The sequence below is a fragment of the Populus alba genome, chromosome 11 (genome assembly GCF_005239225.2).
Source record: "Populus alba chromosome 11, ASM523922v2, whole genome shotgun sequence".
Classification (NCBI taxonomy): domain Eukaryota; kingdom Viridiplantae; phylum Streptophyta; class Magnoliopsida; order Malpighiales; family Salicaceae; genus Populus; species Populus alba.
Window position 1 is genome coordinate 1242042 of NC_133294.1, and position 14686 is coordinate 1256727.

The window sequence follows — 14686 nt, forward strand, 5'->3', positions numbered from 1 at the left end:
AAGCATGTATGATCTTGATCCTTAATCAGTCATATAAAATTGATCAATAATTATTGGAATTTGGATGTTATCTTGAAGAAATTTTAAAATACTCAATAAATAATTATCATTATTTCTTAAATGAGATCACTTTAAAGAGAATTATAGATATAAGAAGAAGAAGAAAATTATAATCGAACCCTCGTTTAGACATGATTAATTTAAAATTTCTCTCCTATTTCTCTATTGTTGATCTTATGTATATCTCTCCCCTACCCAGTATTGATGGCTACTCCTTATAATTGTGAGTGTTACATGTTATGATCACCCATCAATCAATGTTAAGGTATAGATCTTCCATGGTTGAACACCACACATTGCGACTCTGGCCTTGATAGCTGCTCGCCACCACTGGCGGCGGGGCATCCCTTGAACCCTACTGATGGAACCATGCAATTATACGTCAAGCATAACGACACTGTATCTGGCAATCCCAACCCTGCTTCCAATGGAAACCCTGTTATATAATTATGTTGCAAGTACAATGTCTTTGTGCTGCCTCCGTACACATTCTTCACGTACTCCTCCGGGACCCTCCCCGTCAGACGGTTGTTATTCAAGAACAACGTCTCCACCGCGGCCAGAACGGGCGATAATTCACCTGTCAGGAGATTGTGGCTCAAGTCCACGATTGATCCCTCGCCGTACATTAAAGATGATGATGGTAATGATGTTGGGACCCCACCTGATAAATTGTTCCGTTGCAAAAACAATGAAGAGAGGGGGGGCCTCAAGAGAGAGGAAGGTATGGGCCCACTGAATTGGTTCATGCTTAAGTCGAGAAACCCCAACTCCGACAACGATTGTAGCCCGTTGAGTGAGCCCCACATCATGTTCTTCGATGCTGACAAGTAACGGATCGTTGACGGCAGCCTTAACGGTAATGTCCCTGTTAAACTGTTGTCTTTCAAATCTAAATGCAGGATCCCTGCCGACACGATTCTTGGCAACTCGCCGGATAATTGGTTTGAAGCCAGAATCATGACTTTCAACTGGGACAACCCGGTGAAGAGACCCGGCGGGACTGTCCCGGTGAGCTGGTTGTAACTCAGATCGAGAGTGTGCAAGCTGGGGAGCAAGGATAGTGAACTGGGTATGGGCCCTTTTAAGCGATTGTTGGATAAGGAGAGAACTCGGAGGTTGCTGAGGAGTCCCAGTTGAGGAGGGATAGGGCCAGTGACGAGGCCAGGGTAGAGGACGAGCTGGGTTAATTCGGTGAGGTTGGAGACTGAAGGGGAGAGGAAGCCAGCCAGTCCACGAGCGCTAGAGACACCATTGCCGAGTGTGAGAATGGTGACTCGGTTGAGAGAGCAAGTAATGCCAGAGAAGGCTGAGCAGGGATCTGGCGAAGTGAAGTCCCAGGTGGAGAAGAAGTTTGAGCCTGGAATGTCCGTCAGGCTGTCTTTTACGGCTGCTAGAGCTGCAAGATCATCGCTGCTTATCTTGTTTTGGTCTTGTTGATGTGAGGGACGACAAGCGTCGACAAGAAGCAGTAGCAGAAGCAAGAAGAGAGCGTGTGATTTGGCCATGAACAGAGAGAGGTGTTTGATTTGTGCGAGCTCGAGCAAAAAAGAAAAGAAAGGAGGCTATGGCATTATTTGTACTGCCACTGAGTACTGTCTGGACAGTTGATATTGTGCAGGGGATTCTTGGATGGATCCACTTACATGTTTTAATGGACATGTAAGGTACTCCAGGAAAGATTTGGGATAGAAGACCTGATGAATTAATATGTGTTTAACCTAGCGTGATACTGTGGTAACTTTTAAAATATTTTTAGTAGTGGTTTAAAAAAAATATATGTTTTAAAAAAATATGTATTTGTTTAAAACTACTATGAGATGATTTTTTATATACAAAATAAATGAAAAACAAGTTTCTATAAATAAAAAAACAGGATATTTTAACTTTTATAAAATCAAGATTTGAAACGCAATTATATATATGTTTAGTAAAAAAAACAAAAACAAATATTTAACTAAATAAATATTTTTTCTTAATTTGTGCTCGGATGAATTGCAGAAGTTACCATAATACCAAATATTCTTTGAGTATTGTTGAATATTTAGTAGGTTTTTGACTTATAACTATTACACTTGATGGTGATTTATTTTTGTTCTCGGGTTAAGGGTATCCTTAGGGGTATCTAAATTAGAATTGAGATAATAATCTAGATAATTTAAAATAGCTTTATTTAAAAAAAAAAAGAAGATTAAAACAAAGTTTTTTTGAAAAAAAAAAAAGCCAAATAAAGTTTACCGAATCAATTTCTACCCCATCAACTTGAAATTCAACCTAAGTTAAGGGTTGGATTAGCGAGTCACCGAGTCAGGCTAGGTTTATAGTTTTTTTTTTCAAATTAATTAAATAAATAGAAAATTTTCATCATATATATGCCACATTCATTTCTTTATAATTTGTAAGGAAACATACATGCATTAATTTTACTAGTGTGTGTATGTATATATATAAGATTTAATTAAATTTATTCCTTAAACCTCCTTTTTTTTTTTTTTTTTCCCTTGAAGCATTTTTAATGAGGACTATAGCTATAAATACTTTTCAAAATCGAAGTTTTGGTTGTAATATGGATGCAGTTTGTTTTTTCATTTATGATTAAGTGTGTTTTAAAAGTATATTTAGCTTGAAAAAAAACATTAAATTATTGTTTTATAGTAATTTTTTATGATTTTAATATGCTGATGTAAATTTTGATATGCAATCATTCATCTCGGATGCCATTAGCCGAAGCTAATCATATATCAAGCATAACTCGATTATTCATCTCAGATGCCATTAGCCAACCCGTTCATCCATATCGGATGCCATTACCCGAAACTAATTATCAATTACAATCAACATTTTATAATCGGTTTGATTCGTCAACAATGTAATTTCATAACAGCTCAATTAACATCTCATAATCGGTTTAATATTCATTGTAACATAATAATATATCCTCCTCAAACAAGTCATTTCAGAACATTAACATTTTCAATATTGTTTCAGCATTCATCAATAATTCAATCAAACCCGATCTGAATTATACACATTAATGTATGTAATGTTAAGTAATAAAAAATTCTTAAAAATGGATACACAAGATCTCGATAAATTGAAGTTGGATATCAAGGCACAACCTAAAAGAAAAGTGTTGTATGCTTTTTCAAGAGATTGAAAGGGAGATAAAAGGGATTTGAACATAAGTTTGACCATGGAATTGTATTATAAATATAAGAAAGGGAAGAACAATGGTCTAAATTATTTGAATTAAATAGCCAGGAAATAATTATATATAATTAAAGATCAGAAATGGCAGGCAGGGCATGAGTAGAATATTCACGAATAAATTATTGCTCGGATGGGGTTAAGGAAGAGAGAAGGGAGGTGGCAGCACGTGGAAGAGTTGAGTGGTTGGCATACAAAATTGTTTCCTACGCAAGAAAAATGGTGGTGGGGCAGTAAGGTATGGACGTACATGACAAATTATTTAGGCAGCTGAGACGTGTAATGTGACGGGTCTGCGCCCGGAGGAGGTGTATGCGACGAAAATATAGTTATCATCTTTGTTTTTATGCTCTTAAAAAGATTAGATTTTATTTTATTTATTTCACTTTAAATTAATTTTTTTTATGTTTTAATATGCTGATGTTAAAATTATTATTTAAATTTTATTTTAAATTAATATTTATTCATTTTGATGTGTTTATATCAAAATTATTTTAAGAATAAAAAAATATTTTAATAAATTTTTGAGGAAAAAACACTTTAAAAAACAACAACTACTATATTTTCACACACCCTTTAAAATCCGAGAAGGTTTATAATTTAGTGGGCTGATGAGATTGTAGTAGTGTATAGTGTTAGGGTGAATTTATAGATTTTTATTTATTTTTATAGCACCACATTAAAATATTTTAATTGAAAAACACTAAAATGTATTAATTTGATTTTTTAAAAGTAAATACATTTTTTAAAAAATAATTGAAAGCAAAAATTACTGCAACATCAAACAACACCTTAGATTAACAAGTAAATCTTGGTTTATTCTCTTTTTTTTCGTATATATAATGAATTAACGTTGTTTTAGATTAGTTTTTTAAATAAAATTCAAAATCAAATAAAAATCATTGATGTAGATCTCACCCAGATGAGTTTGCTATTTGAAATTGCTTATATTATAAGGCAAATAGGCACTGCTAGTTTTGGGATCTGCGCTCTAGGATTACTGTGAGAGAATCTCATCCCTACGGATTGATGCATGGCCTTGCGTGACGATACAGCTGGAGAGATTCCGTCCGGCCAGTCTCCTCCTTGTTCTTTAACTAGAAATGGCAGAAAGATGGGTATACTGTGGAGGATGAGTAGAGACCGTGGAGTCTTCACTGGCCTCCTCCTCCTCCTCCTCCTCCTCCCGCCGCATGCATGCATGCCTGCCTGCCTTTTTTCTTCGTCAATATTGCCAATCCTGCTGAGCTGACCATCCTTGTTCTTATGGACCCATTTCTTTCTGTGCATCAACAGAAGCTCCTCACGTCATAGCCGCCTCCTATTCCCCCTCGTGGGTCTCCGTTCATCATTACGCAAAAGTAAAGTTTTGGATCAATAATTTATGGTGCTTTTCTGGGTTGATGATAGATGCTTCTGTCGTCTACTAAGTTACCATCTTTTGCTTCAACAATAAGCTGTCCTCTTATTATTTGTTTTTTTATTTAGATATGTCCACTCTTCTTTTTTTATATTCAAACTTTAAGATTCACACCTAGTTAATTTATTAAATTTGGGGTCAACATCTGCTTATATGGTTCGGTTTTTAGTAAATAATCTAATCCAACCTTTTTTTTTTTTTTTTAATCTAATCTAGTAAAATAACCAACTCGATTTAGTTTTTACCCGGACTATTTCTTAACGGTTTTGATTTAATAGGCCTTTAGTTTATAGTGATTTCTTTTATTTGGCTTGATTTTATTTTTTTAATTTTTAAGATTTGAAATAGAAACCAAAACAAAAAAAAATAGTTTTTTTTAAAAACCATTTGGTTTGTTTAATTTCATGTTGGTTTCTACGGATATTTGGGTTAATTTGCTTGCCAATGATTAAATTCTTTCGGATGCATTATTGTAGATATGAAAGGAATCCTAGAAGATCATTCGAGACAACTTAATCTTGATTAATGTATAAACGGATTCGAGGATATTGATTTTATCATAAAAAAAAAAAAAAAACCTTTTGCTTCAATGAAAAGTATAATGGCCCGTAGGTTTTCATTTAGTACAATACAACAATGGACTAAAGGCCCAAACAGAAAACAAGATCTATTTAACACAGGCAAAGCCGTGAGTGGAGTTGTCTCTTCTTGTAATGGGTAATACGGTTCCGTTTAATTTGTTATATCAGCCCAGTAGAAATAGTTTCCGGGCCCACCTCCTGATTAATGCTAAACCCATTTCGTCTCGTCAAACTTTAATTTGTCTAGTGCCGTTGACATTGCAATGCAACATAAAAAAAAAATAGTAAAAAAATGATAATGTTAAAGAAAAAATTCCTAATAATACTGAAATAAAGAATCATGATACAAAAAATGATTTGAAGATTTAAATTAATGATAATCTAGAGAATTTGAGATTTGAGTTAAATAACATTGACAATATTAATACTGGTATTAATAATAGCATTAATGTTTATAGGGACACTAATAATTATCTTGATGGTAATGATATTGATGAATTTCTAAAGAAAATAAAGTCAATAAAGCTAGTTTTAGTTTACATGACACACCATTAAATTGTTTGTTTTAAATTTTTTAATTATTGATTAATAAAAATCCATGGACATGAATAATTGTTTAAGTTAAATTATATATAAATCATGTATTTTAAGGTGTTTGAAATATATATATAAAAATATTCCTTATAATTTTACAATTAAATTTATATTGTATTTTTCTTGCCATGTTAAAAATATGTTTTCAATAACCATGATTTTTAGGATTCCACGACATGTAAAACAAGCTATCAAAACCATGTAACCTGAAACTTCCAGCAGCAAAGCATATAAATAGGGTACATATTCTACTTAAACGAGAAGATTTTTTACGTTTGCTTTTAATCCTTAACATCCGTTTAGTTGAACAAAAAATAAAAGAATGTTCTTTGCCTTCTTGTCTGCCAAAACTATAATTCCATCCTTTCACTTCTTTCACTGAGCTTTCGGTTTCTCAATCTTCACATATGGAAGAACACCCATGAAATGGACCACTTTGGGGGACCATCCTCGTTGCCGAGCACGGCAGAACATCAAGAACGTGTTTGCAAGGTATGAGTTGAAACCCATAAATACATGCCACAATGCATGACCCTGTGGGTTGATGGGCCAACTTGATATCTCCTTGCAGAGAATACGGTCGAAAAGCCAGCACAAAGTACCGATGAGAAGGGTGGCTACGTACATCTTTGCAAGACTCCTGGCAGAGGCATCCTCCGTGTAAATGTAGTACTTGTACATTCGAGGGATGCAGAGGAGGCAGAGGATCCCATAATGCACCTTGAAACCAACTCCAAAACGTACCACTGAATGGACTGCAGCAAAAACAACACCATACAGAAAGAGGAAGATGGGCATTGTACTGCGATAGTGCCAATCTGGTGAGTAGAGGATGTACATATACAGGAGCATCTCCCATACCATGGGGGTTTCATCACTCTGCTGTTGCCTGGAAACAAATTTCAACCATCATCTTCAAGCATGAATCCTCACTCTTTATAGATAAGCATAAATAGTGTAGAAAGATAGAGAGGTTGTTGATTGAGGGGTGTCATTTCTAAGTGTTAGTAGATTGTATTCCAACGAGCATATGAATGTATTGTACTAAGCCTGCAGTAATGGTCACGGAGCTTTTAACCATTTTTATCTTAGGCATGCATAGCTCTTTTAACCAGACATGTCTGCTGTCAAGAAAGCTATCTGTTTACAGCTGGACGACCGCTGAATGTTTTCATGAAGACTTGGAGGCTTGAGCAAAAACAGATACTTCCACCCTATTCTCTTTCCCACCCTGAAGAAAATTTCTAATCAGACTCCGCCACTCGATTCATGCATATAACTCATGTAAAAGGGACTGTCCTAAATTTCCAAAAAATTCCCTCAACTGCTACAATGGAATATTGGCATCACTCAATCAAACATCATCTAATCCTTTAAGAGGGAGGGGAGAATAGGAGCTGACTCCTGGATATGGAAAATAACACAAGCATACAACCTAAATAAACTTTTGGTAAGAAAATGTCCTGTCTGTTCACGGCTCAAACAAGTAAAAAAATGCAATTTTGAATTTACTCGCCTTCACAGTGCAAATAAGAAGCTTGCACTGTAATTAATACAGCACAAACGTTTCTCACATGGTAAGTCACACACAAGTTCACAGCCACCATGGCTCCACAAGCTCAGCTCGTAATGAGTTCTCTCTGTCTCACCATTTAAATGCTTTCTCCACAACCTATCCTACAGTAACCCTACTGATGTATACAAAACACCAATGCTCACATCCTTTTTAGCTCATGCATGGATACAAAAAAGGAAGGAGCCTTAACCAAACAAAAGGCAAGCAACGGTTCACCTTGCATCCTGTGACTATACACCGACGAGGAAAAAAAAGTAGTAATGGAGTACTGCTATAAATTCTGCATTTTTCAATATAAATCCAACAGAAAATAAAAACAAATTGAATCGAGTTTTATTTACCTGGGAAATCCCGAATAAATTCCACAACTTCATGCATTGCATTGTTTTGAGATTTTCCTTTTTTTAAGTTATCAGATGTTATACCAACAAGAAGCATGAAAAAGCTTTAAAATTGTTGAATAGGAGATGGGGAGTGATACTTACACACGTTGCAAAGTAGCGTGGAAAATCATGCTGCCAATAGCAAGAATCATGTTAGATATGTGAAGAACACTAAATCTCTTCTCAAACCGTTGCCTCAACGCATTTATGAGACCCACGAGTGCCAAAACAACGCATGGAATGTTAGAAATGGTGTTGTGAAACTCAGCAATATATGAAGAATAGGCATAATTCTTCTCACAACACTCTGTCGTGGACGTTACAGGACCCCAGAAACTCGATATTCCTCCTTCAGCCATTCTCGCCAAAACCCTTCTACTTCAAGAAGATTGAGCGAAATCCCTGTTATCAGATCGAGTGCCTGCAGATTCAGCAGCACAAAAATAAAGATTGTTTTTAATTCTAAAAAATAACAATAAGATACAATCCAATCCCATTAATTAATCCTAATAATAATTCAGAATAAATAAATAAATCAAGCATTTAATATATATAAATTAAAAAAACCTTCAGGTGGTTAAAAGCAAGAGGAGGATGATGCTGTTGCTGATGACAGCTACTAAATAAATTAAATAATAACCAGGCGAGCAGGGGAGGAAGAGGGTAAGGGGAGGGGAGGGAGGAAGATTCTCTTTTCTGCATTTCGAGACAAAGGGTATTTATAGGCACGAAGGGCCAAGGCGGAAGCGGCAGCGGCGGAACCAGGAAAAAAAAAAAAAACAGAGATAAGGAAGAGATCCCGCTCCTTCCCTTCCTTCCTTTTGTTTTGTTTTCTAGAGCAATGCTTCAAATTATTATGACATTCTCAATTTTGTAAATTAATTATTTTTATATATTAATTTTATTCATAAACTATTAAAATTTTTCAAACCATGATTTGTGATAAAATGTTTTTTTTTGGGAAAAAAATTAATCTGATGAATATATGAATGAAAAACCTTGAAATTAGATGAAAGATTATTTGAGAATTTTTTTTTAATCTTGAAATAAAACAGATATCTTTTAGGTTTGTTTTTATTGGGATTCCCCCTTTTAAATCCAAGATCTGAAACTTATATGAATCCGTTCTTACTTGAATTGGAAAAGACAAACTATACATTTTTTTTTTCCAGATCAATTCTTAAATTGAATCTAACACTAAAAAAACATTAAAATTAATGTTTTGAAAGTATTTTTTTGTGATTTTTATATATAATAATATTAAAAAATCATTTATTTTCAATTATAAATCATTTTTTAAAAAAGACATTACATCATATTCATCAACATTCACTATTTATAAATATAGTAAAAATTATCTGTCAAGATATTTTTTTTTTTATTTAATATATTTTTTATTTTAAAAAAAAATTATTTTCATATTAATACATAAAAAAATAATTTAAAAATCATATCCTTCGTGTTCTTTCATGTATTCTGCACACTAAAAATCTATCTATGTCTGTTATTTTGTTAGACAATATTTAAAAACATAATTTAAACCGTGTTTTTTTTAAAACAAATTTAAAAAATTAATTTTTTTAATATTTTATATTATTTTTAATATACTGATGTCAAAAATAATTATTTTAAAAAACTTATTTTAAAAAATTTTCAAATAAAAAATATTTTAAACCACAATCACTATCATATTTTTTAAATACTCACAGTTATAAAATCCCCATGCATCACTTATCACTAGTTTAAGCCCATCATCAACTTTATATATATATTTTTATTTTAAATAACCAAATTTAAGAGGTTATTATTATAATTATGATGGATAGTACACTACCTATTCTTATTCTATTCTTATTCTTATGGTGTAACATATTTGTTCAATCATTTTGATAACAATTGCGAGTCGTAGATTAATAACAATCATTTTGGTGCGGGGCATCGCTATTTTCTTTTATGTGAAGGATATGTTTTTTTTTTTTTTTCAAAAAAAAAGAAAAAGGATGGATGATCATCTACCCTATATAAAAAGAAAACAATACAGGCCAAGAGTATGGGCCTGGCCTGCTAATGATAGGTCCTGCTCAATTTAAATTATTATTTTTTTTAAAAAAAAATTTAATAGATTTTGAATATGAATTTATTACTAGAGTGTTCAAAAACATGGACTAACCTGTATTTTTTAAAAAATTTAAAAACAAATTTATTAAAAATTAATTTTTTTTTTGTATATTTTGAATCTTTTTAATATGCTGATCTTAAAAATAATTTTTTAAAAAATAAAAATATATCATTTGATATATTTTTAGAATGAAATTTATTTTTTTTGTTAATAAACAATAATTTTATTTGGAAACCTTATATTTATTAGGATAAACAAGAGATATGTTAGTGAAAAAATATATCTTAATAGAAAATTTTTTAAAACAAATATATTTTTAGGTTTAATATAATGCCAAAGAATTCCTTGATAACTCATTTAAAAAAAAAAATTAATCCCTCATATCATAGCATGAGCATATAAATTAGTGTTAATTAGGGTTTGTTTGTTTTGCGTAAAATATTTGATAGAAAAGTTTTTTTTTTCTATGTTTGTTTTCAAAAAAATATTTTCCTATATTTGTCTTCTATAAAATACCTTATAGAAAAACTGGTTAACATCAAATATTTTACAATCAACCTTCAAATCTAGTTTATTTATTGAAAAATATTTTTAACTCATGAAATTTTATAAACTATTACACCAATAATAATCTATTTAAAATATCTTCCAACCATTTCAATTACTACTCTCATCTTATTAGCACAACCATCTCCCAACCACAATTATTACTTTATTATTATCACAAGAATCACCATCTTACTATCTTTTCAATCACCATTGAAAAATATATTATACATAATAATATTTTTTAATATTATATTTCTCAAGTCAAATATTAAATAAAATTTACAAGTAAAATATCTTATGAGAAATGTTTTTTACGTATAAAACATTTTTCATCCGTAAGATATTTTATGAAAAACAAAACCACCGTTAAATTAACTTAAATGATTGACTCGAAATTAAGTACCTAGCAGTAGCAAGTACTCATCAGCACGTGGGAGATGAAGGAAACCGATAATTAAGTTCATTGAACGTAGACAGGGAGGAACTCTGTGGAGTGATTAGATTCATTGAACCTGGACATTTATCCTATTCCTATTCCTGTTCCTATTCCTAATCCTCGGCTTGCTTTAAACATGGATAGCTAATTATTTCTCAATGCTTCCTCACCAACACTCCATCCATGCGACTATTTTCCGCATCCAAAAACACATTTATCATATTCAATTTTGGGAATGTCTCGAAATAGTATTTACTATTCAACTCCAGTTATTTTGAATAAATTATTATTATTTTTTAATAATATTATTTTGTATTTTTTTGTGGTGACTTGATAGAGTTTTCTATATCAATTATTTTTATCTAAACATTATCGTTTTATATTTAAAAAAAAAATTATTTGAATCTAAACAAATTAATTAAGTAAAATTTAGTTAGGTTAACCATATTTACAGGTAACTTTAAGTCAATTCTCGTCAATTATTTTTTTTTTAAACAATATTATCTTGTTTTATTTTTTTGTGATGCATTGATAAACACAATCAACTATTTTTATTAAAATGTTATTGTCTTACTTTTTTTTTAATTAGACTAACCACATTTTATCCATTAATATTTTATTTAATTCAATTAAAAATTTAATTTGAATAAATAAATTTTTCAAATTAACTCATCAAGTCAAGTCCACCTAGATTTAACAACTTACGTTATAATGTTGACATTCATTATAATCATAAGAGGTGGGCAATTAATCCTTGATTAGTCAAGTCTAAGCAGTGTAGATGGCGGCTCCATTGCTGGTCATGGATCCGAGCTCCTTCCAAATTATAGCATTAGAATGGCCTCATTACTATACTATTGGTGCATGGGTCCAGTACGTCAGCCAATCAGAAATGGGAGCCAGTAGACATTAATACTTCATCTTGAACACGCACGACCGACATATTTATCGAAATTATCAAAATTAAATACATTCTTCATATTATTTTATAAAAAATACACTCGCGTATCAGTATATTGCATTCAAGAACATTTAATAACAGTTTTATGTACTCATCAAGGGATAATATATCAGTATTATACGCACGCAACACGCAAGCTTCTTCTAAAACCCAGTTAGAAGCTTTTTAATTAATTAAAAAGATTAAATATGAAGAAATAAATTTGCCCGAAGTAATTAATCAACATGCAATCCACATCATTTTAGTAATTAATCCTTGGAAAGCCACATCATTTAATAATTAATTCTTGGGCATTAACCTTTTTTAGTAAGCAGAGTTGGATGTGGAGAAAATACATGCAACAATCAATGATTAGGCATGAACCTAGACTCGAAGTAGCAGAGAGATTCATCGAAGGTTAGCATAATCAAGCCGCATGCATCGACGAAACTGTCGTATAGTCCTACCCACACACTTTTTTACCCTTCTCTTGCCAGTTTCTGTATGTGTATATATATATATATATATATATCACCATAGTATCGACATCTTTGTACCAGTTACAACATCATTTCCTCATTTCAATTACACCATCTTTGATCTTCTTTTAAGTCTCAGATAAAAGTTAACCTGCAGACATCAAGCCCCTTTCCAGATTCTGTGTTTTCTAGACATCTAGCTACTTCAATCGTTCTCAAAGAAAAGGGGAGGTCAGGAGAGTATATATATAAAGAAAAGGGTAATTGGATTTATATAGCGGTGAAGACAAAATGGCTAAAACCGGTCCAGTGAGGTTCAAGAGGGTAGCTGCAGCTTTCAACGAGGCATCTCGGGCTGTTAGGCTTTGCGAGAGTAGTGGGAGCGAGCACTACTCTCCAGAAAAAAATTCTGCAGATCTTTCCGATCTTGTCAATTCTTTTATTGAGAGAGAGTATAGGAATCAATTTAGAGGCGGAGGAGATCACGACAAGAAGGAAGATGATAATCTTGCTCATCAAGATCAGAAAGATCATCATCGTCCACAATCAAAACATAGTATTGATCAACATGATGAGTCATTGGATATTTGTTCTTATTCTGAAACCAAGGATACGTTGAAGAATTTGCTAAATAGCATTGAAGATGATGATGATGTCAGACAAAAGATTCGCAAAGAGACAGAACTGGCATGTGGTATCATAGGAGAAAGATCCTCATCGTCGTCCCACCTCGACTTTAAGCGTGGATTGATGTCGCATTTACGTGACCGAGGCTTTGATGCTGGTTAGTACATCTTATTCACATATATGTATAGCAATTATTGCAGAATTTTCGCAGTAATACTGCGTTTTGTGGTCAGAAATCACACATTGTTCTTATTTAATCTGTTCTTGTGAATGGCTCCAGGTCTATGCAAATCAAGGTGGGAGAAGTTCGGGAGGCATCCAGCAGGAGATTACGAGTACGTAGACGTGAATGTTAGTGGAAAACGCTACATTGTTGAAGTTCTTTTAGCAGGGGGGTTCATAATTGCCCGGCCCACCAGCCATTATACTGAATTGCTTCAAGTTTTTCCACGAGTGTACATTGGGAAGCCCGAGGAGGTCAAGCAGATTGTGAGATTGATGTGCAATGCAATGAGAGAATCAATGAAAGGAGTGGGGATACCTGTAGCACCTTGGAGGCGATATGGATACATGGAGGCGAAGTGGTTTGGTCACTACAAGCGGACAACAAATGAAGTGTCAAGTAGAAGAAAGGGAACAAAATCTGATCATGAGGTCATTTCTGCAAGAGAGAGTTTTCTGGGTTTGAGCTTTGCCTGTGAGAGTTTACCATTGCAAAGATGATTTGGCAAGGAAGGGTGGTTCGGGAGTTAGCCATTTGACTGCTGCTTTCAGAAGCGATGGCATTGATAGGTGATCATCATGATCGTTGCAAAGATGATTTGGCAAGGAAGGGTGGTTCGGGAGTTAGCCATTTGACTGCTGCTTTCAGAAGCGATGGCATTGATAAGGTGATCATCATGATCGTTGTTAAATTAATTTCAAAGAAGGATTGCTTTGATTTGGTAGCTAGCTAGCACAGCTCTTCAGCTAGCCAAAGGCAAAGGCCACGAGTAAATTAAGTTTGGTTTTGTGCATTGTGTATAGGGAAATAAGTACTCCCCATTTGTTAAGAGTTAAAGGTGGGAGGAATCGGGTTTTTGAAGGTGATTGGATTGAAGGTGGGATGAATACGAATGAACCCTTAAATTTTGCTTTCTACTATATATAATTTGAACGTTGTCTTTGTAAATAATAAACAATTTTTGCAAATCATTGCTGTTATGAATGATATTTACACAAAAAATTAAGTATGTTGAGGGTGTTTGTTACTGTGGTTAGAATGTAGTTTTAAAAAATTATGAAGTAATTTTTAGTTTTGAATTAAGTTCTTTTTTTATTTTTGGATTGTTTTAAATTAAAATAATTTTATTAAAATATATTTTAATATATTTAACAAGGTGAAACTAAAAACAATTTAAAAAAAAAATCTCCATTGTACTTTCAAATAGACACTAATTAAAAGAAAGCAAACATCAACGATGTATCCAGAAATGGCAATCAGTTTTGTTCTCTGTCTCTGTGCAATTCTTTTTAGTTTAAATTACACTTAATGATTTCAAGACTTGATGATGATCGACTGATAATTTATAATTTAAAATTAATACAGAGTATTCCCAGTCGTTCGTTTGAAAAATGATGCTCCAAGCCATAAATGATCATGAGTCCTGGGATCTTTTATTGTTTCAATGCCAATTGCTGCTAATTATCTTAGTTTCAAAGAATTATTTTAACCT

The 14686-nt window shown here is 32.8% G+C and overlaps 3 protein-coding genes across 3 annotated transcripts; 1 reads left to right on the top strand and 2 right to left on the bottom strand.

Annotated features, from left to right (window-relative positions):
• Window positions 1-1739, bottom strand: LOC118035839 (uncharacterized). The gene has a single exon (XM_035041487.2). It carries the CDS (start codon window positions 1566-1568, stop codon window positions 321-323), a length of 1248 nt encoding a protein of 415 aa, XP_034897378.1. The 5' UTR covers window positions 1569-1739; the 3' UTR covers window positions 1-320.
• Window positions 1740-6082: 4343 nt separating this feature from the next.
• Window positions 6083-8613, bottom strand: LOC118035859 (alkaline ceramidase). Its single transcript, XM_035041515.2, has 3 exons — window positions 8389-8613; window positions 7924-8242; window positions 6083-6751 (listed from the first exon to the last, which is right to left on the bottom strand). The coding sequence occupies exons 2-3, from the start codon at window positions 8178-8180 to the stop codon at window positions 6238-6240; spliced, it is 771 nt and encodes a 256-aa protein (XP_034897406.1). The 5' UTR covers window positions 8181-8242; window positions 8389-8613; the 3' UTR covers window positions 6083-6237.
• A 4022-nt stretch (window positions 8614-12635) lies between these two features.
• LOC118035858 (uncharacterized) lies at window positions 12636-14030 on the top strand. Its single transcript, XM_035041514.2, has 4 exons — window positions 12636-13128; window positions 13252-13668; window positions 13764-13861; window positions 13998-14030. Exons 1-4 carry the CDS (start codon window positions 12636-12638, stop codon window positions 14028-14030), a joined length of 1041 nt encoding a protein of 346 aa, XP_034897405.2.
• Window positions 14031-14686: the final 656 nt, after the last annotated feature.